The 21295-nt window shown below is 37.6% G+C and overlaps 1 protein-coding gene across 1 annotated transcript; it reads left to right on the top strand.

Annotated features, from left to right (window-relative positions):
- Positions 1-3912: 3912 nt before the first annotated feature.
- On the top strand, positions 3913-12919 carry SPCS3 (signal peptidase complex subunit 3). The gene is made up of 5 exons (XM_033104443.1): positions 3913-4205; positions 5732-5805; positions 7668-7744; positions 10901-11016; positions 11943-12919. The coding sequence occupies exons 1-5, from the start codon at positions 4063-4065 to the stop codon at positions 12073-12075; spliced, it is 543 nt and encodes a 180-aa protein (XP_032960334.1). The 5' UTR covers positions 3913-4062; the 3' UTR covers positions 12076-12919.
- Positions 12920-21295: the final 8376 nt, after the last annotated feature.

The following is a 21295-nucleotide window of genomic DNA, read 5'->3' as shown; positions in this document are numbered from 1 at the left end:
TATATAATTCCTAAAACTAAATATATAAATCCTAAAAGAAAGTAGAATGAAAATAAATTTGATAATATTTAAATAATTAATGAATAAGAAAACAAACAGCTGTGGAATTACGTAGGAAATATAAAAGACAGTTCTTTGAAAAAAATCAACGAAGGAAAAATACTAATTAAAATAACAGAGAAAAAAGGGAGAAAGCACAAACATATGTAATTAGAATTGAAAATTAATTAGCATTAAAATAGAAGAATGGCATCTCATGGGAATTTCTACCAGATTTTAAAGATCAGATAATCCAAATGCTACTTAAAATAACCAGTGCATAGAAAAAAGGAGAGAACTTACAAATTCATTTTCTAATTTGAGTATATTACAACCAAAAATGAAAAATCAATTTCACTTATGAATATTTATGACAAAAACCTAAAAGAACAATTAGCAAAGGAAAGCCCAACAGCATGTTAAAAATTAATTTATCATGACCAAGTGGAGTTTATTCCAGGAAGGCACATGGTTCAATATTAGGAAATCCATTCATATAATCCATCACATTAATAGAGTCTCTTAGTCCCTTTGGGCTGCTATAATAAATTACTGTAGATTGGGTGAATTACAAACAACAGAAATTTTTTTCACACTGTTTTGGAGGCTCAGAAGTCTAAGATCAAGTTGCTAAGATGTGGTCAGACAATTAAGTTTGCGAACTCATCCTAGAAAAATTGCTACATACCTCATTGCTGAATATCACTGCAGTCACCTTTCCCAGCACTCCCCTTGGGAAGCTATGCACGGTGCCAGCACCTCATCCACACTTCAAAGCAATTTTGGAACTCTTTTTCTGGAATGGCCATCAGAACTGTCGTTGTATTACCCGTGATGTCCTGAATGTCATCAAAATGTCTTCCTTTCAATGTTTCCTTTATCTTCGGATAAAGAAAGAAGTCATTGGGGGCCAGATCAGGTGAGTAGGGAGGGTGTTCCAATAGTTATTTGGTTCCTGGCTAAAGACTCCCTCACAGACAGTGCCATGTAAGCTGGTGTGTTGTCATGATGCAAGAGCCATGAGTTGTTGGCAAAAAGTTCAGGTCGTCTAAGTTTTTCACGCAGCCTTTTCAGCATTTCCAAATAGTAAACTTGGTTAACTGTTTGTCCAGTTGGTACAAATTCATAATGAATAATCCCTCTGATATCAGAAAACGTTAGCAACATCATTGCAACAAGTTCGCGAACTTAATTGTCCGATCTCATAGATTCAGTGTCTGGCGTGAGCTGGCTTCCTGTTTCGTAGACAGGCTGTTTCTCACTATGTCCTCACATGAAGTAAGGGAGTTCTCCCAGGTTTTTAATAAGGGCACTCATCCCATTCATGAGGGCTTCCCCTCCATGACCTGATCACCTCCCAAAGGCTCCATCTCTTAATACCACCATATTGGGAGTTAGGATTTTAACACATTAATTCAGTCTACAGCATTAAAGCTATGGAGAAAAGTCATATAATCACCTACAAAGATACAGAACATGCACTTCAAAATAATTTGACATTCATGTTAAAAAATACTCTCAATAAAATAGGAATTAATGGATACTTCCTTGATATCAATATGAAATACAGAGATATAGATACATGTAAACACACACACACACACGTACGTCTCAAAGCCAGCATGATATATGGTGGAGAAATGAAAGGAAATTTCCTGTTAAATTCAGGAACAAGTAAAGGATGCCCGTTATCTCCATTATTGAGCATTATGTTAAAAATGTTGACCACAGCAATGGACAAAAGAAAATAATTAGAAATGTGAGAACTAGAAAGAAAATGGCAAAATGTTCTGCAATGTACATTATATGATTACATATCTAGAAAATCCAAATCAACAATTGGAGAAATACAACAGAATAAGAAAATTCCCTACCCTGCTCCTTTTATGGCCTTATATGTGTTTTTGGCACTCCCAGTCACTCTAGTTCAAAACCATTGTGTCATATTAACTTCATTTGTGCTTTCACAATTTACTTTCCTCCATATTTTGCGGATCCCAGCCGTATCTAGGCAGTTGCTAAATCACATACATTTTGTATCCCGAAATGTTACTATCAGTCTTCCATTTTTCTGTCCCACTCTTCTCATTCTGTGGCTTACTCTCTACATATAATTTATAAAAGGCTGCCAGTTTATCGATGCTTTTTTATTATGTAATTTCTTGTGATATAAAGTCCCAACTCCTTGGCGTGGTTTTCTACAGTAGGCCCTTAATTTACCTTTTCAAACTTATTTCTGCCTGATTTTTATACATACATTGTTTAGCTCAACGAGACTACTGGGAATCCATACTATATCTTTTGGAATACTCTTCCTGGAGTATTGTTATTTCTGTGACAATAATCGTCCCTTCTCTAAGTCATCCTATAATAAGAATACCTAACACACATTGTTTAGGCATTGTGTTAAATACTATTTTACAGACACTGCTTTGCCCCACATCACCACAGATGTGAATTCTTGCTCCTTTTAAGCCCACAACCCTCTCTAACTTCCTTGGTATTTATGTTTTATGCTTCAGATTTGTTTTTATTTTATTGACTCTACTAGATTATAAGATTCATGAGGTTATAAAGTGATTAGTATACATCTCTGTATCATTTGCAACACAGTAGGCATTCAATAAATGCTTTATTGAATAAATTGTGGATGGCTGGAAGATAAAAGTTTAGGTTTTAAACTCAACTGAGGATCTCTCCATTTTCATTAATTGGCTCTATTCTGATTTAGCAGGGATGTTTCCTTATTAGTGCTGTACTCTCAAAGCTGAAACTGGCACACAGTAGGCACTCAGTAATAATCCTACTGTGTGACTGTACGAAATTAATTGAATGTTAATGAATAAAGCAAAGCAGAAAGACCTCAACAATGGACAATAAAAGCCAGCATCAGAGTCAGACCATCATTTTCTGGTTTGCACCTATCATATTCTAGGGCAGGTGTAAACCTCTTTTGGTTTATGTATGCAAAATGTAAAAATAAATAATTTGAGCAGGTTATGCACCCTTTGAATTCCATTTTTATAATTACGAAATGTCTAGCTGTGAAAGGAACAAAAGTGTTGGCAGACGGTATATTTAAAGTCAGGGACTGGCACAATCTGAACTCCAAAGCCCCTCAGGGCCGTTACGTATTGAAGGCTTGTTAATTTTAAATTCTTATACATTGTGTTGTATAGCAATTCCATAGCCATTTGTCGCCTTTGATCTTAAGAATCCAAAAGGTCATCCAGTTGCTGATAGGAAATACCATGTTAAAATATTAGAACTGATAGCATCAACCCTTATCGTCTAAAACAGCTTTAGGCCGCTGTTTTAGCTTTTTGCCTTTAGCTGTTTGCCTCCCTTGCTGTGGGAAGGCAAAGCATTAATAGGGAGTGGACTCAGGTTGGACGTGGAAAGTAAAGCGGACTGCTTTTTAGGGACGCCGGAGGCCTCTCTTCTTCCCTCTCCCCACATCCTGCCAAAAAGCTTAAGTTCTAACTTTGACCAATCTGATAAAGGGGAAGACCCGGCGTTTTGTAAAGTGCTACTTCCAACGCGATACGTCAGAATACACAACAAACTACCTTGCTTTGCTGCTGGTGTTGACTTCAAATTAATGAAACAAGCAATTACGAAGCTGCAGTCCAAGAAGGACCACCTAACGCATAGACCGAGAAAGGAGGGTAAGTGAGCCCAGCAGCCTAAGGAGGGGAAGCAAGGACAGAAGAGACCGGTCTTCCGTGGCGAAACTCCGCTGCTCCTCTGCTCGTCGCTGATTGGTGGTGGAAGGAGAGGCGGGCCCGCCAGCGACTGAGGCTTCGCCTTTCGGCGCGTTCCCGCCGCCTGGTGGGTGTGTCCGGGAGGCGGGTGCGCGCGCGCTCGCCCGCGTCGGAGGACCGGAAAGGAGGCGGGGCCGCGGCGGCGCGCGCCCCCCGGAACGCGCGCAGCGCAGGCGGCGCGGATCGCAAGGAGCGGGTCCGTGGCCGGAAAGGGGCTCTCGGTTTGCGTGTGGAATAGGGCTCGAGGGTCACGGCCGCGATGAACACGGTGTTGTCTCGGGCGAACTCGCTGTTCGCCTTCTCGTTGAGCGTGATGGCGGCGCTCACCTTCGGCTGCTTCATCACTACTGCCTTCAAAGACAGGAGCGTCCCGGTGCGGCTGCACGTCTCGCGGATCATGCTGTGAGTGTGGCCCAGGCCGAGCCGGTGGGGCAGGGCACATGGACCGGGCCGGGCCGGGGTGGGGGCGGAGCGCGGGCCGCCACTCCAGGCAGCCGCGCGCGGGTCTTCGGTCCTGGGCAGCTTCTGTCCTCTCGGGCAGACGTCCGGGTGAACCTCGTGGGTTTTCCCGGCTTCCCCTCCAACTGCCACCCCTCCGCCGCAAATTCCCGGGCTTGCTCTTAAATTTTAATTTTGAGTGTTCCTCAGGTCAGTGCCTCTGCTTCCTTCCTGTTCCTCACTTCCCTCCGCCCACGCCCGGCCAATGAGGGAGCAACACAACAGCACGCCCGCGCCGCCGCCGCGCCTGGCCGGGCCCCCCGTGTCCGAGCCCCCGGCCGCGCGGAGTTCCCGGGGCCGCCGTCTGCCTGGCTAAGGTGCCGCCGGTTTTCTCAGCCGCTCTGGTGGGCCATTGAGAACCAGAGTTTGCCCTGTTTGACATTCCCTTTCTGTCCTTCCTCCTTCGATAGGCAGTAAAATACTTGGAGCTGCTTTGAAGTTGGCGGAGCGGTTAGGATGCACACAGAGATTCGGCGTGTTTTATTTTTTTAAGAGCCAACCGCTTGAATAAAGCTGCGAAAATGCCAAAAATAGCATTCCCGAAGTGAAAATGGGCAATTCGCTGTTGCCTGTTTTTTCCCTTGATAATTTGTATTCCCTGGCACTTTTTTCTTTGCTACATAGCATTTTTCTTGCTTGTTCTCATATCTTTATTCTGTCCTCCAACAAATTTCTCTTTCTTCAACCTTAGTTTTATTCTTGGTCAGAATCTCAACAAGCCGGTCATAATAGCTCATGCCTACCCCCACCCCCTTTTTTTTTGGCTAGGTTGACGTTAGGTTAGGGTGTTTCAGATTAAAAAAAAAGGAAAAAATAGACCCGGAGCGGAAAGGAGCACTGCCTCTATCAAGTCGAGGGGTTTAGCAGGGTTGGCGCAGAGTAAACACCAACCAGCTGTTAGCTTTTGTTAGTTTTGAGCAAGCTTCTTACCATTCTGAGCCTTAATTTCCTTTTGTTTAAAATGGAAGTACTACCCAACTCGTGGGCTGCTTGTGAGCATTGTGTGAGAAAATTGTGAAAAATAAATGGAGTGGACCTGACAGAGACACACAGTAAGCACTCAATAAATAGCTGGCAGTTGTTACTGTTTTATCTTAGTGTCCCACACCACTTTGTAGTCATCTGTAACTTGCTTCTACCCATTCTACCAAATTGCTTCACATCAAATATTTAGTTATTACAGTTTTTAATCTCCTGGTAGGTTTTGTTAGCGATTCTTTTGACGTATATGAGGATAGCTGAAGACCTATTTTTATATTAAAGTGCTTATTCTATTTACACACAGGTTTCTCTGATTTTCACTTGTTTGTGGCATTGCTGTTTCCTCTGTGCATACAACTAGATCCTGTCTTTCACTGCATCTAGGGAGTTATGTGAATTTTGTATGCTGTTGTGTTTGCAGGATGGTAAAACGTTTATTTTACTTCTAGAAAAAATGTAGAAGACTTCACTGGACCTAGAGAAAGAAGTGATCTGGGATTCATTACATTTGATATAACTGCAGATATCCTTTAAGAAAATATTATTGCTTTTTCTATAGTTTCATAATGATATACATGTTGATTATTGATTTGGTGGATAATGAATATGACTATCAACCAAACCTTGGAAATTTCTAGACCTGTGTTTTCATCAGTAAAATTAATAACCCTCCAAAGTTCTTCACAGAAACATTATATAGATCAAAAACTTCAAGATAGTTTGAATCTATGTTTCAGTAAGAATTAAAATTTTTGGATTAAAGAAGGAAGAACATTACCAGTGTTCAGCCTACCTTGATAGAATATTTCATGTACAATCCCAAAGAATATGTTCATGTTTTATGATAGCAGACAGAAACATATGTTAAAAAAGTGAATTTGCATCTGTTATGGTTTGGAAGGTCATTATCAAAATGATTATTGGTAAGCCATATTAGCATTTTATCATTATAGTTCTTTTTATAAGTACTTTTCTAATAAGAGAAATTGTAACAGTTAAGAGTTACTTTAAAATGGGAATTATTTAAATATTTTCTCTATCTTGAATTTCCAACTTTGACAACTTTATCATTTTGGCCAGTTTAATCTTTTAGAGTCTTAGATTAATATGTTCGCAGCATTGTTCCTTGCCATTTCTAGCCACATCTCACTGTCTTTTTAAAACCCCAGGATTAAAATTGGTTATGAAGATTGAACTTTCTGAACTTGTGTAAAGCAACTTGCAGAACATTTGAAGAAAATCATATACCTTGGGCATTTACCTGAATGTCTCTTTATTACCATGGAATTACTTCTAACTTGATTTTTTAGAAATAAGTTACTGGGTTTAGAAGTAGATTAGATCTATAGGCACCTTTTTAGGAAACAGAGTACACCATCAGAAAAGTCCTATGCTAAATTTTGTGTCTGCATTTAAGTTTTCATGTCATTAAAAAAGTCTACTCTAATACGGTAAGAGGCAATTTGGATCTAGTGTGAAAGTAATAACTTTGTCTGGAGAATAACAGTGAAAATTTCTGATACCTTAACTACTGTATTTATGTATAATCAGTCTCATCATTTGTAGTTTAGTCAGGTTTTCTTAATGTTGCTGCTAAAACTTGAAATTGTACCGGTTCTTACAAAGAGCTATCTTAGAACTCGCAATTCTAAAGTGGTGATTCTTAGTAGATACACGTCTAAAAGCGGAATGTCTTGAATGTGTTTCTATCGGTATGTAAACACATACAATAAGATGACTTAACCATTTACATATAATGTTTAATAAAATCCAAATATTAACTCAGTTCATTTCTCAGTGACACCAGTCTTGTAATCAATCCTGATTTTTTTTTCACTCTGGTAAACTGATGAAATCAAATTGGTGTTCAGCTGCATATTCGACCAAAGTATGTCATGGATTGAGATATTTTTATCTACTGGCATGTGGTCAAAAGCAACATGTACAATTTATTATACTTGGTTTGATACTTGAGCCTAGTTCACGTTTGCATATCATTACATTAAATTGTGATGATTGGTTATATTTTAAAACTCCAGTGGAATCATGTGCTTGAAATTTTAAATCCTGTCTTGTAGATTTAGTGAGTTGATGTTACAGAAAACGAAATTTTTGTATTTCTTTGTTATTAAAGTATCTCAGCTGCAAGTACTTAGATGATCAGGCGAGGATGTTGCTATTCTGACTGGTGTTTTTTGACTTTGGAATGAGCTAGATTTAAAAATAAATTTATCTTAACATGTTTTTATTAAATTAGTGTCTCAAAATGTTTCTGGGCCACCTTTTTGTTTTGTTTTAGTATTGCTGTGTATAATTAAGAATGACTAAGATCTGTTTTAAAGTTGTGTACTGCTTTGTCATTTATATATTCCTTAATTTGTTTACATCTAGAGAATATATTTGATTGGAATGTTAAGCAGTTGTTTCTTTATTTATCAGCAGAATATTCAACAAAAAATAATGTAAGTATATACATATATAGGAATATTTGAGTAGATATGTAAAACAACATTCTTTATGGAAAAATAAACTTTATATATTCAAAATATCTGACCTGAATAGTAAAAATCACAAGCCTATAGAGTGGTGACTCTACTAAGAAAACATCTCCTTTCCTAGCGTCTGTCTTTTTTTTTTTTTTCCCTCTGTTTCTGTAACATTGTGGTCTCTTGAATGGGATATTCGAGGTAACACGCAAGGAGTATTCCAGGATTACCCCATGCAAGGTAATCCATAAGTGTATAAGGAAAACAATTAAGAGCTACTATTTATTCTGTTATGGATCCAAGAAGAGTTGCACTTTTTGAGTTTGTTCAACTTTTTACTTGATGTTAGGATGGAGTGGCAACTTCCAAGCTCCTATGTGCCATACTGGAAACCACGAGTCTATTTGTATATTTCTCAATTTAAAATAAAAAGGGAAAGAAGTTAACTTTACTAATACTTGCTATATGGCCTGACATGAATATTTAGTCTGTAAGTCAATGGTCACGTGCTTCTAAAACATGCAGATACTCTGGAGGAAGAAGAGGAATTCTGTAGGACAAAAGGTTGGCCGTGCTGCTGCTGCTACTACTACTACACACACACATTTATTTGTTTATTCACATTCAGCATTTTACAAAGCTTTTCAGTGTATGCCAATTAAGTGGGTTATATTGTCTAGTTTTAATAAATTAATCCTCACAAGGTGGAAAAATGACTTCTTAAGAGATTCCTGCAAAGAAACAGATTGAAGATAATGCTAATGGTCCAAGTACATGTAAACAACAGGAAAGGGGCAGAGCTGATATGTCTGGTCCTCCTTTGAGCTGCTGAGCCACATTAAAGAATTAAAAAAACAGAGAACCTAGACAGGTCTAATAAGTTGGCTGAGAAAATTCGACATTAGTCAAGAAGACTGCTTGAAATGCCCGTTTACGTTCACTATCGATTATATTACCGAATGATAATAGTATTGTGTATTATGTACATAATTTGTGAATAAAGGTACATATTTTGAGGTTTGTATTCAAAATAATTTGTTATTGAAAACCTTTGGAGACTACTTCCAGTGATAAAATCAGAAAGGATGTTGCTGAACTTCAAGTGTACCAGGAGATGGGAGGTAGTATTGCTGCCCAACTGGTATGCTTTAAGCTAAAATATTCTCTCTCTGCAGCTGTAATTACAAAGATAGACAGCAAGACATTTGAATCAACAAAACTTGTGACCTGTGCTTATAATTCTTGTTACTCAGATATATAATCAAAAGCTGTTAAAGTAACTCATTTTTGAATCATCTCTGAGATCATTTTAAAATCCATCTAAATATTTATATTTTAATGTGTTATGAGCTGTTTTGATAGTCTTATTAAGCCATATAAATTAATTAATATCTTATTGAGAAATATTTTGCTTTGTTTTGGTGTTGTATGGGATTCACCAATTTGAGTAGCCTTTTTAATTATAAATTAGAGTTTATCAGAAGTTTTATAATAGAAGTTTTATATTAGATTAAAATGTTAAAACACCATTAGTTTGTGATAGAAATTTATTAGTCCAGTCTGATTTAGAGCTTTTGTTGCAGATAGAGTAAGAGTTGAGATATTTATATTAGATTATTGCTGAAACAGAAACCTTAAGTCCTAAAAGTGTAAAGTGAATGATTCTGAGATGTGAATTAAAATACAAAGGTGAAAACTGGAGTTAAAATGTGCTTCTGTGTTGTTTTACCTGAGTTACCCTTATGTTTGCTATCAGCATACACTGGAGGTAATTTATAGTTAGAGATTAATCAACTGTATTTTATTTGAACAGTATTTATTTTCAAGCGATGACAGATTAATCAACTTTATCTGTTGATTGGCTTTATTTCACTGGAATTTTTAGAACTTCAGTTCATTATATAGTACCTTTATTTTGAGCATGTCTTTTATGCCAGATACTTTGTTAGGCCCTGGTAATATTGGTTTGAATAAGTTTTGCTCCCTGGCCTCAAGAATCAAGTATTAAAGTAACAGAAAAAGCTGTTCTGAAGATAAGTGTAGCAACTGTAAACACATACATTATTCTACGAGTCTCAACAAATCATCCAAATAAATATTTGTCATCTTGTTGACATATATCTAAATTATAGTCATAATTCTGGTTTACCCCAGCATCACTAGTAAGTTAATATGGTTTGGAATGACAGTCTATTTATTGCTTTGGTGAATGAATAAATATACATAAAAAGTCATTTCACTTTGGCATATCTTTGATTCTGTGTTGCTCTTATGTTTCTGTTTAATGTTAGAAAGATTCTTTAAGGTGATGATTTGAACACTCAGAAATAACTTCCATATTTCTTTTTAGTCACTGCAGTCACCACATGCTGAGCAATTGACTTCACAATCTAATGGATGATAGCTTAATAAGAACACAGTTCTTGGGATTTATTAGTAATCACAAATGTGTTTTGTCTCCATTTCATGTCCCAAAATTTCCAAATAGAATTATGATATGTCAAAATAATGGCTTAAAAGAATTTTGTCTGGCTTGTAGAATTTTGCCATAATAAAACAATGATGTGCCTATGTTATATTTTAATGTAAAGAAAAAAATATTAAAAGGCTTCATTTCTTTAGTGATTCCTTGGTAATTTAAAAACGTTGGTGATACGTAAATTGTGACATAATTTGGCAGCAGTGACCTTTGTTAACAGTGTGCTGGAACTGTGTCCCTGGCTCCATACAGGGTCCTTACTGAGTTAGAGGGTCTCAACTTTACAGGGAAAAGTGATTTAAAAGAATGCTTCCTTTCCAGGGATTCTACTCCCTTCTGTTTCTCCAAGGACCTCATTCTGGAGAGGGCATAGATCTAAAACCTCCTATTAAGCTTTGAGAACTCTGAATAAAACAGTTGCCCTAGCAAAATGAATGATTTCCTTTAGGGAAATGCCTTTTGTCCAAGAAAAGTTTGACCCCTTCTTATATTTATCCACTTGTTACGTTTTGTATGCTTGAAGATTTTAGCAGTCCCTTCAAAGTTGGCTTCATTGATATAAATTAAACTATTTGCTTACCAGTACTTCTAATTTGAAGTGACAAAGTTGCTATTTCTGATTAGTTAATCTGATTAATTTTTATTTTATGTAGGCTCTGAACCAAGTTGTCCTTTGGGACAAGATTGTTCTGAGAGGTGATAATCCGAAGCTGCTGTTGAAAGATATGAAAACAAAATATTTTTTCTTTGACGATGGAAATGGTCTCAAGTGAGCAATTCTTTATTTTTTACATTTAATGAAATGTGAAGAGGAAAAAAATATTTTTAAAGAAAAATATTAGAGGGTAAAAAGGCAAGTTGAGAGAGAAGCAAAGTGTATATATAGCGATCTGAACTGGGAAATGGGGTAGAAATACTGCCATACAAACTGGGATCCAAGATAAGTGCTAAGTTCTTGTACTATGTGAAATGTAATAGCCAAACTCTTAAAGCCTCCGCTCTTAAGTACACAGGGAGCCTGGGCTTGCCCAGATGGAAGCAGGACTGTGATTCCTAAGGGCTCCCTTTGAGACGGAAGAGCAACTTGCCAGGGAAACCTTCATGAGGAAATAGTGCATTGACCTAGTTGACACTGAGGTTTCTAGATTCAGTTCTCTTAACCTCTGTGAACCTCAGTTTCCGTTTTATATAACATGAAGGAATTAGAGTACTTGATATTTTGGGTCATTTTTAGCTCTTCTGCTCTGTGAGTAAACATTGGGAAGGATTTTGGGGGAGAGTTATTTTAACCAAATCTCTGGTTTTACAGATGAAAAATTTCAAACCATGAGAAGTTTTGATTTGTCCAGGTTTGTTTATCTAGATAATGATAGAATTAGGGTTCAAATAATTGTCTTCTGATTTCCAGCTCAAATCTCTTTTTATATTCTCTGTGTTTTACTCATTTAAGCTTTTGGATGATAGCTCTAATAATTGTGAGTGAGCTTAGGTATGTCCTTATGGGATGCCTGCAGATACAATGCTGGTGTTTTCCAGCATTATTTTTGGGTTTTAAAAGACGTGAGAAAACTTTTTGTTTCTAAATTAGATTAGCTGATTATAAATAAAGTGTTTGACACTCCAGTGCTTTAATTAAAATGTTTTTATTGAACCACAAATGTTTCTGCTGACATCTGTTTTTATATCTTTTTATAGGGGAAACAGGAATGTCACTTTAACCCTATCTTGGAATGTTGTACCAAATGCTGGAATTCTACCTCTTGTGACAGGATCAGGACATGTATCTGTTCCATTTCCAGATACATATGAAATAACGAAGAGTTATTAAATTATTCTGAATTTGAAACAGCATATTTTTATACGTAATCATATCTCATCTCTTCCCTTGCGTCTTCATTTGTTTTTTGGTTAACTTAATTTTTTTTTTTTTTTTTGTATAAGAACTAACATCCAAAGGCATATTTGAAGGGAAAGGTTAATGTGCTACTTATGCTTAATTTTGCAATCAAACAAAAAAGGCCACCAGAGTGGAGTATTATAACAATAAGAAAACTAGATGATAACGATTTGTAAAATATTTAAAGTATTCCCTGTATTTCCATTATTCTTAATGGAATATGAAGTGAGCATGAAGGGCATCTAACATGTTTAGGTGCCAGTGGAATTAGAAGAACTTTGTTGTATGCCTTGCATTCATGCAGGTTCCCAGTGGATGTGACTTACCGGTAGACATTCTCTTTTATCTCTTTTAGGGTGTGTCTGATTATTGGAAACATTAATATAGTTATTTGTGAGAAAACTGGATTACACAACAGCCAAAAGTGATGGAATTTTATTCCATTTGTCTTAGGAATGCCCGTAATGCTTGTTTTTCTTACAGGTGACTAGCAGCTTTCTCCACGTAAAGACTAAATACCTCTTTATATGCTGTAAATCATTCAAACTCATTTTAAAGTTCTTAAGTCAACCAAATGTGTGTCTTTCAGTGCTTTCTCTAAAAGCGTTCCTTTGTGTTACATGTTTGTGTGACTTTTTTAGCATTGCCATTGGTAGCTGAAACGTTGCATGGTTCCCCTCTGAGTTGTTTGTTCTAGTGAGCATGCGTAGTGCCACTGAGTGGTAATTATTTAAAATTTTCAGTAGGTCCACATTTTAGTAATTGGGGTAATAATCTATTTGTTGGTGTGCTTTTCCATTTACAAGCACTCGTGTTTTACTGTACGTTATCTTCAATAATCTAATGAGGTAATTAGTGCAAATGTTAGCTCTTTGCAGATGAAGGATGTTAGCTCTTTGCTGATGAAGAAACTGAAACCCAGAAGTTTACTGAATTGCTTGAAGGTTACATAGCTGGCAAGGAAGGGAGTCTGAACTCAGATCTGATTCCCTAAGCTTATCTTTTCTTCTATACCCCACATTACAGACTAATCAAAATTCACATATAATTTTCATCATATTTTTTGTTACCCTGGACACCCTTTCTACCACTCCTAGAAGAGGATTCCATCCTGCACGGAAGTGACTAATTCCCAAGCTACTGATACCTTTATAGAGGTAATACCTCACTTTGTTCTCTGCATAAATTTTACTTATGTTAAAAGTACAAGAATCTGATGGAAAAATAATTTAGAGATTAAGTAGATGATATATAGTTGACCATATGGTAATATTTAACATGATCTTTTCCTAGAGTGGGCAAATATCCTCAAAGGAAGCACCTATGAATCAATTACCCTCAGAAGCAATGCCAAACACTGTAGTTACACTATGAGCAGTAACCAAAAGGGCTAATGTTTTCTAAGAACAGTTTAAATTAATAGCTAATAGTTATTTGTTACATTTATCTCAGGAAATACATCATCATTTAATTTCATTAGTTTTAACAGCTATTGTATGTAGGAACATGTTCATAGGAAAGGTTAGAGGTATCATGAATACTGGACAGGTTTGGCTCCCAGCTTTTTCATTAAACTTTCCAGGGTCTCAGTTTCTTTATCTGTAAAAGGACAGAGTGGGACTAGTTAAGTAGTGGTTCTTTAACACCACACAAGTCTATACAATTTGTTGTATTTGTTCAGCAGAGAGATTGAAGAGAAAAGCCCCTCAGTAATGTGAAGACAGGAAGATGATTGAAAGGCTAACATGTAATTCATATTGATCTGACTTTACTTCTATTAGGTTTTATACCCAAAAATTACTTTATGTGGTTTGTACAAATAGACCTGCAAACTTAAAATTTGTAGGTGTGAAAGTTTAAAAACTGGGTGTGCTCTCATTAAGGAAGGAAGGCATGCACAGTAGTCCTGCAGTCTGAACTGGACCTGGTACTGGTTTAATAGTTCACTATACCTCTGTGATGAGGGAAGCTGGTGGTTTGGTGGAGATGAATATTGACATTTACTTGAGTTACAGTTTATTTGACAAGCCTACCCACTTTTGGGGGTTTGGTGAGGACAAGGATTCTACTAGGCCCAACTAGCACAATGAATAGTTTTTTGTTTCTCATTAACCAAGGCAGACTGCTCAGGACAAGAATGCTCCAGTATGGGAATAAGAAACCTGCATCACGGGAACTCATTTTTGGGTGTGCACAGCTTTGTTAGTTTTCCATGATCCTTCAGTAAAAAAAAAAAAAAAAGGACTTGTGTTCAGTTTGCTAACCATATCATCTACCTTAGTGTCACTATTTTAAAGAAGTTTTATAAAGTCTCTGCCAAGACCCAGGGCTTCAGACTTGTAAAACCCTGAGTATGATTAGAAACGTGTGAGCCCAGAGGTGATACTGGGAAAAGAGAACAATTGCAGGACACTTATCTGAAGTCATTATGGTTAGAGAGGAGTTAATTTTGACATGTAATCATGTAATGCTTACATAACCCCCTTTACTCTAGCAGTTTCATCTAAACAAGTAGCTATACCAGTGTTTTTTATTCCCCCAGTTGATTACATTTGGTTTCATTGTGCTTAAAGGAAACTAATAGAAAACTTCAGAAATTCTTTGGGCTGTAAGACAAAAATGGGTTACTTTGAATTTCCTTTCTTGGAATTATTTTATAGTTCTTTGGTGGGTCTGGCCAGCCTAGTAATAGCACTAAGAGATGGGCTCTAAGATTATAATGAACTCTTTTTTTTTCAGTGTTCTATCTAAAGCTTAGCGCTCTAAAGCTTTGGATCTTTGGGGTATAGGTTAATCGAGGTATTATTTTATAATACTTTGAATTTGACATGAAAGGGGTTAATTATGGGGGGGAACCATAAGCTATGAACTTTGGTAGCAACCAAACATCTGTTCATTTCAGAACCTTTCCTTGCTTTTAGCAGAGCCTGTGTACATTTATGTGACTGCCAGTGGTTTAAGGAGATCTGTTTCAAAAAGTGGTTGCATGTTTTGATGCAATTTGGAAAATTGTTTACTTGCAAATACAGATTCATGAGAAAAATTCATGAAAACACTGAAGATATGTTTGAGGATTTTCTTAATTGCAATAAATAGCATTTTTCTAAAGAAAATGAATTTTGTTCCTGAGTAAAAGTATGCATTTTTGAAGATTTCCAGATTTATGCTTTTTGTGTAAAGCTGCTGAACTAAAAGGGATGAAACCAAGTCTAGTAAACTTCAGTTTTTGGGTTTTTTTTTTTGTTCCTTTTACTTTTCTTTCTCTCTTTTTTTTTTTTTTGTGGGGTTGGTGGAGGGAGCTTAATTACGTCTAAATTCTCTCTCCAGAGACGGTATGCTCCTATAGTAGACTGTAAGCTCTCTGAGGGCAGTCTTGTGGGATTTCTCTTTGTATCTTCCCCAGCGCCTAGCATAGTGCCTTGCACACCTGGTCGGCGCCCAATAAATATTGATGATGAATGAAGTCATTGTCTTTCTAATGTGACCAAACCATGGGGTCAGTTACCATTCTCTTCCTTTGTAAGTGCTGCCATTTTCATTCTTGAGCTCCTGGTGACATTAGATCTGACTTTCAAGCCTGATTGTTCTGCCCATCCAGGCAAGTGCTGTGCCCGCACTGCTCACTGTGTCCGGTGGTCTCCCAGTCCCAGGCTTTTGGCAAGAGAGCCAAGGGATATAGTGACTAGTTGGGAAGGAAGATTGATGTATAAATTGCTTTACTTGAACATAACACTAGAAAACCATTACATAGACCTGACTTAAACAATCTCAAGATGCCTGTTCAGTTTATGAAGAAATGGGTCAGATTATACAGCTTGACTCCATGTGAACGTCTGGTTGGTTTGCTGGGCACATCAGCTGGTTTGGCTTCACTGCTGTCACATACCTGGCTTGCTGGCCTGCACTGAACTTAGAGTTATGGAAATTCTACTTTTGATTTTTACTTAGAAGAGACGGGAGTTTCAGTGAACTCAGACAAAACAACAGAAATAGTCCTTCAAAAGAACAGATAATCAGTTGACTTTAGAGGGTAAGTTATTTTTTTAATCCCAACTGTATTGTGTCTGGGACAATACAAAAGGTCAGCTAGATTCCGCTTTGTTTTTGTTTACTCCAAATCTGGGTAACCCTGTCAGAACTTTAGTTCTTGGACGTTTGTACCCCGTGTCCCATTATTCTCTCCAGATGATATGTTACAACAAGAATTCTAGGTTCACTAGGTCTACTGGTTAATGAGTTACCCTGCAGAATGAAAATCTATCACTTCAATCAGTGCTTTATGGGTTTAGACTTCAAAGCTTGAAGTAGCTTCTCAACTGGGCCTTTGCACTTGAGAATAACAAAGGGGCATTTCCTTTTTGGAATACATGTAATTTATACATATCTCACTGGTATATCTGTTGAGTATAGTTGGCAATAGGCATCCAGGAATTGAAAAGTAAAGGTGCTGATTAGTAATAGATAATGGGGCAAAAAAGCCTCTCTTCTGATGTTGCCTCTTAGGTGCCCCTGGCCCCACTCCTCTGCTGGTCAGGGGCTTGGAAGGGCTGGAACCTGCCTGATACATGAGTGAGTACAGAGGGAGGGAAGGAATCAAATGGCTGTGAGTGGGGAGCAGGGGGGTTATGAGATGCTCTGAGGGATCTGACACAGAGACATCCCGAACTTGAAATTGGATCCTGTTAAAGACTTCAATGTGTGAGCATCTCCCAGATTTATTTTGGGAAGTCGGGCATGTCCTGTTGCTGTAGCCTCTGCTGCTGCTTCTAAGACCACTATGAGTAATGCTCTGTGCATGCAGAGACAAGCAGGGACTATTACCACTCTAATTGAGAGTCTCATTCACTTTTACTAAAAGTTTGCAAATGCCATTAGAGCCCTGCTTTAACATGCACCCCTGAGACTGCACATGTCGGGGAATTCATACCATCATGTTCACTACACGTGCTGCTGAACTTCCCCAGGCAGTTTGTTTGCTACCTGACCATTGGCTGGCAGCTCAGCACTTGTTAGCCCAATTAAATACTCTGTGTATTAAAGTAACAATAACTGCTGTAATAGATAACATCAAAATTTCAGGAGCTCAACAAAAGTAAGAGTTCACTTGCAAGGAACCAGTGTGGTGTTCAGGCAGCTTTTTACATGTGACCGAAGGACCCAGGTGCCTCCCATTTTAGGACTACCATCCCAGGGCTCACAGTCCTTCACGCTGGCTGACCAGGCGAGGGGTGGAGCGTGAAGTCTTAACCTGCTGAATTAGCTTGGCCCAGAGGTGTCACATATCACCAAGTCAGATTCCAGGGTGAGAACAAATTGCACTGCCCTGCATATATGTAGGGACATCTGGGAAATAGACTCTTCAGTTGGGTAGTCACTCCTTAAACAACTGTGACAGGTGAGAAGCATTTCTTGTGTAGCTCGTCACCTTTGTCACTGCTTAATGCTGATTAGCTTTGCCTGACGAGCCCCATGCTGTATCCCAGTAGTGGACGACACTCAATTCTTGTGAACATTTTGTGTGTGTATATATATATATATATATATATATATATATATATATATATATATATATTTACTGTGTTGTGTGTAGGCATTGAGGATTTTATGAAGGTGAGCATATTAGGTTTTAAGAGTTCGGTTTTTAAGCGCTTCTCAGACGTTACTCAGGCAGAGTTACCTGACAAATTTCTTTCTAGCCTAGTAGTCCCTCCAGTACTTAGAGTAATTTTTTCTAAGTTTCACTGAAGGGACACCCAGTTTACCTCTTGATTTTCTTTTTTCCCCCTGGTTGCTGCTCTTAATGCAGCTCAAATATGCAAAAGTTCTTGGTGAATGCTGTTCAAAGCTGTTGCCCAGCTTTGATCTAGAGTTGTCTGTGCCGTTTGGGCTGGGAAGGGATACCTGGGTGTCGGTCATTATTAAGGGCAGGTAATTTTAAACACTTGAGGGCCCATCAACATTGCTGGGACCCCATAGCTTCCACATAAGGAGCATAAGCAATATTCGTTTCACTAAAAGCGCTCATGTAAGACACTGACTAGGTCCCTCGTCCTTAAACTTGCCAAGCAACTTCACATTGCAGGTCAATGCGCCTCTGTTTTCGTCTTCCTGGAACATTATTTCCTCAGATACTCCCTCATTCTTTCTCATACATAAGCTCATCAGAGGGCTTCCCCAATGACTTGAAAATCATACTCCTGTCATTCTTTATCCTTTGATTTTGCAGCATTATAGCTCCTGTTACCAGATGAGACATTTATATCTCATATGTAAATTGTCAGTTCATGATGGGTGAGCTGTATTTTGTTTTATCCATACCTTTACATACAGGACACTGTGTGTGTGTGTGTGTGTGTGTGTGTGTGTGTGTGTGTGTGTGTGTTGAAGGAATTAATGAAAAGTGACTAAAATTTTAGTTATATTAGTTTACACAGGTATTTTGTCTAAGCATTTCAATACATTCCATTGACAAAATTTTTTCAAGGATAAACTTTTATTGTAAAAATTGGTCTCATCTTGATAATGCTTAATTTTAAATAATGGAAAAAGGATGGGAATATGGAATCATATTTGAAATGAATTAGGCAAAGGACAATCATAAATCCTTATAAGTTTATGTCCTGCCTTTTATACATTTTTAATGGGGAAAAGGAAGCCGAAAAGTGCACAAAATATTTGTTTGTAGCTTATTGAGTAAGTATATAGCAGCCCCCTCTGTAACCACTACGATCAACAGGACAGGCCCAGCAGCCCAAGCCTCCCTCCTCTTTCTCTCATGGGTCACAGCCTCTTCCCTCTGCACTGTCTTCATTTTCGTGTTAGCTATTTTCTTGCTTTACTTGGAAATTTTACCACCTATGCTGCATTCTATTCATTTTTCTGCCATTGTAAACAATAGCAACATCTCAGTGGCTTACAAAAACAAACGTATTTCTTGCATCCAGGAGGGTTTATGGTTGGCTCAGGATATGCTTCCCACATCTCTGCATTCAGGAATCCAAGTTGAAAGAACAGTTCCTTTTGGGACCTGGGAGAGCTGTACAGCAGGCACAAACTCTTGAGCCTCTTGGAACTTCTGATTGAACATGACAGGAATCATGTCTGCTGCTTAATTGGCTCAAGCATGTCACATGGCAGAGACAAGTCAAAATGTGGGGATACAGATTCAATAGGGAAATAGTGGGAGGCTCGGGGCACTGCGTAATCCTCTTACAGGGGAGAGGGAGGGAATTCTTGGGAGTAATACGATTTGTCACATATCCTAAAGCAATATCATTTAGTTTTGCTTGGTTATGGGGATAAGTGAATCTTAGCATAGGAAGTTTTTGTATCTTGCTGCTTCACCTCAGCATTAAGTTTCACAGATTCATTTAGGTTTTCGTGTGAAGATACAGTTTATTCATTTTCATTTTTGTGTAGCAATCCATTGTTTTATAGTAATCCATAGCAATCCGTAGTCTGCATAATTTGTTTGCCTATTCTGTTGATGGACATTACTGTGAATATTCTGGCATAGGTCGCCTGGTGGATACAGTTTGTCTTTCTCTAGGATTAAGAGATCTTCAAACATTTTTGCTTGCATAGCACATGTAAGATTTATGGAAAAAAGGAATCTCTAACATTAAACATCTAAAATTTTTCATACAAAGGATGTAATTTTTGACATAAATATTGACATTTGAAAGTACAAACAGTTGAATTAATTTAAAAATGTATCTAAATGTATCAGATGAATCTAAATATAATGATTTGATAGTCGCAACCATTCTTTTTCTAATGAATAAATTCCTTAATGTTAAAAATTTTATCATTTCTTTTTCTCGTTAAAATCATATTTACATTTCTTCTCCCCCCTTCAGTTTTTCTAATGGGTAAGAGTACAGATAGTTCTATTTTCAAAAGTCTTTTTTTTGATAACTCTACCCACACTTCTTTGCAATAAAAATATGTACATAACTTAGAATTGATCTTTAAAAATTTTCTGTGACCCCAATACTCTAAGTGTTTAAAAGTCATTCTGGAGTAAGTTAATTGTATAATTATCAATTGTTCAAAATTGATGGAAATATGTTTTAGAAATTTTGGTAAATGCTAAATAATTGTAACTTCATGAGATGGGATCAGACATGGAAGGATACTTGCTGGTGCTTTTATTAAAGGGATTGTCAAATTACCTGTGTCCAAGGTCTTACACCTTGCACACACCAGTAAGACAGACAAGGTGGGCCTTTCCTCCTGTTGGGAAGATGAGAAGGAGGCCCTTAAGCTGGGACATGTTGTTGCCTGATGGAGTTAGAAGAGCGCAGAGCTGATTTCCATGGAGCAGTCGGTCTCCATTTACAGAGCTTCACGTTCCTTCTAAATGAAGACCCCTGCTCTAACATACACACCCGAGACTATCACATGTCTTGGGGAATTCATGCCATCATCTTCACTACATACTGCCAAACTTCCCCAAAGTGTTTATATTTTGCCAACATTTAGTTTTGCAGATTTTAGTTTCTGCCAGGTTGGTGGATGTCCAATGGTGTCTTATCTTGCTTCACTTTAACATTTTCCTGGATTACTAAAATGTTCGACTTTTCAGATGTTTATCACTCTTGGATTTCTTTTGTAAATTGTGTGTTTAAATCTTGCTTCTTTTCTATGGCCTGTCTTAATTGACTTGTAGAGTTCTTTAGGTATTCTCAATTCATGTCTTTTGTTAACTGCATACATTACACCCTGGCTTAGGAGCCCTTTCATGAATCAAAGTTCTAAATATAATCAAATTTATTCATTTTTCTTTTGTTAGGACTCTTTTTATGAGGTGCTATGTAAGAGAAAGGATCAGCTTTGAAGTCAGAAATATCTGGGTTGGAATTCTGGTTCTGTTACTTCTTAGCTGTATGAACTTGAGTTTCCTAACAGTAACTTGCACAAATATAATGTCTGATACTGATTGAGTTGTGTGTGCCTGGCATTGTGTGCTTTGCATATAGGTGACTGGGTAAATGAACTCACAACCACCCTATGAGGGACATACTGTGTTATCATTCCCATTTGAAGGAGGAGAAAACATAAAAATAGGTGAGCAACTTGCCCAAGGTCACGAGGGTACTTAGTGGTGACGCCAGCCCAGTATTCTGCACCAGAGCTCTGCTCCACACAG

This window comes from Rhinolophus ferrumequinum, chromosome 4, assembly GCF_004115265.2.
Source record: "Rhinolophus ferrumequinum isolate MPI-CBG mRhiFer1 chromosome 4, mRhiFer1_v1.p, whole genome shotgun sequence".
In the NCBI taxonomy this organism is placed as follows: Eukaryota; Metazoa; Chordata; class Mammalia; order Chiroptera; family Rhinolophidae; genus Rhinolophus; species Rhinolophus ferrumequinum.
This window is presented reverse-complemented; position numbering and strand designations above follow the sequence as displayed.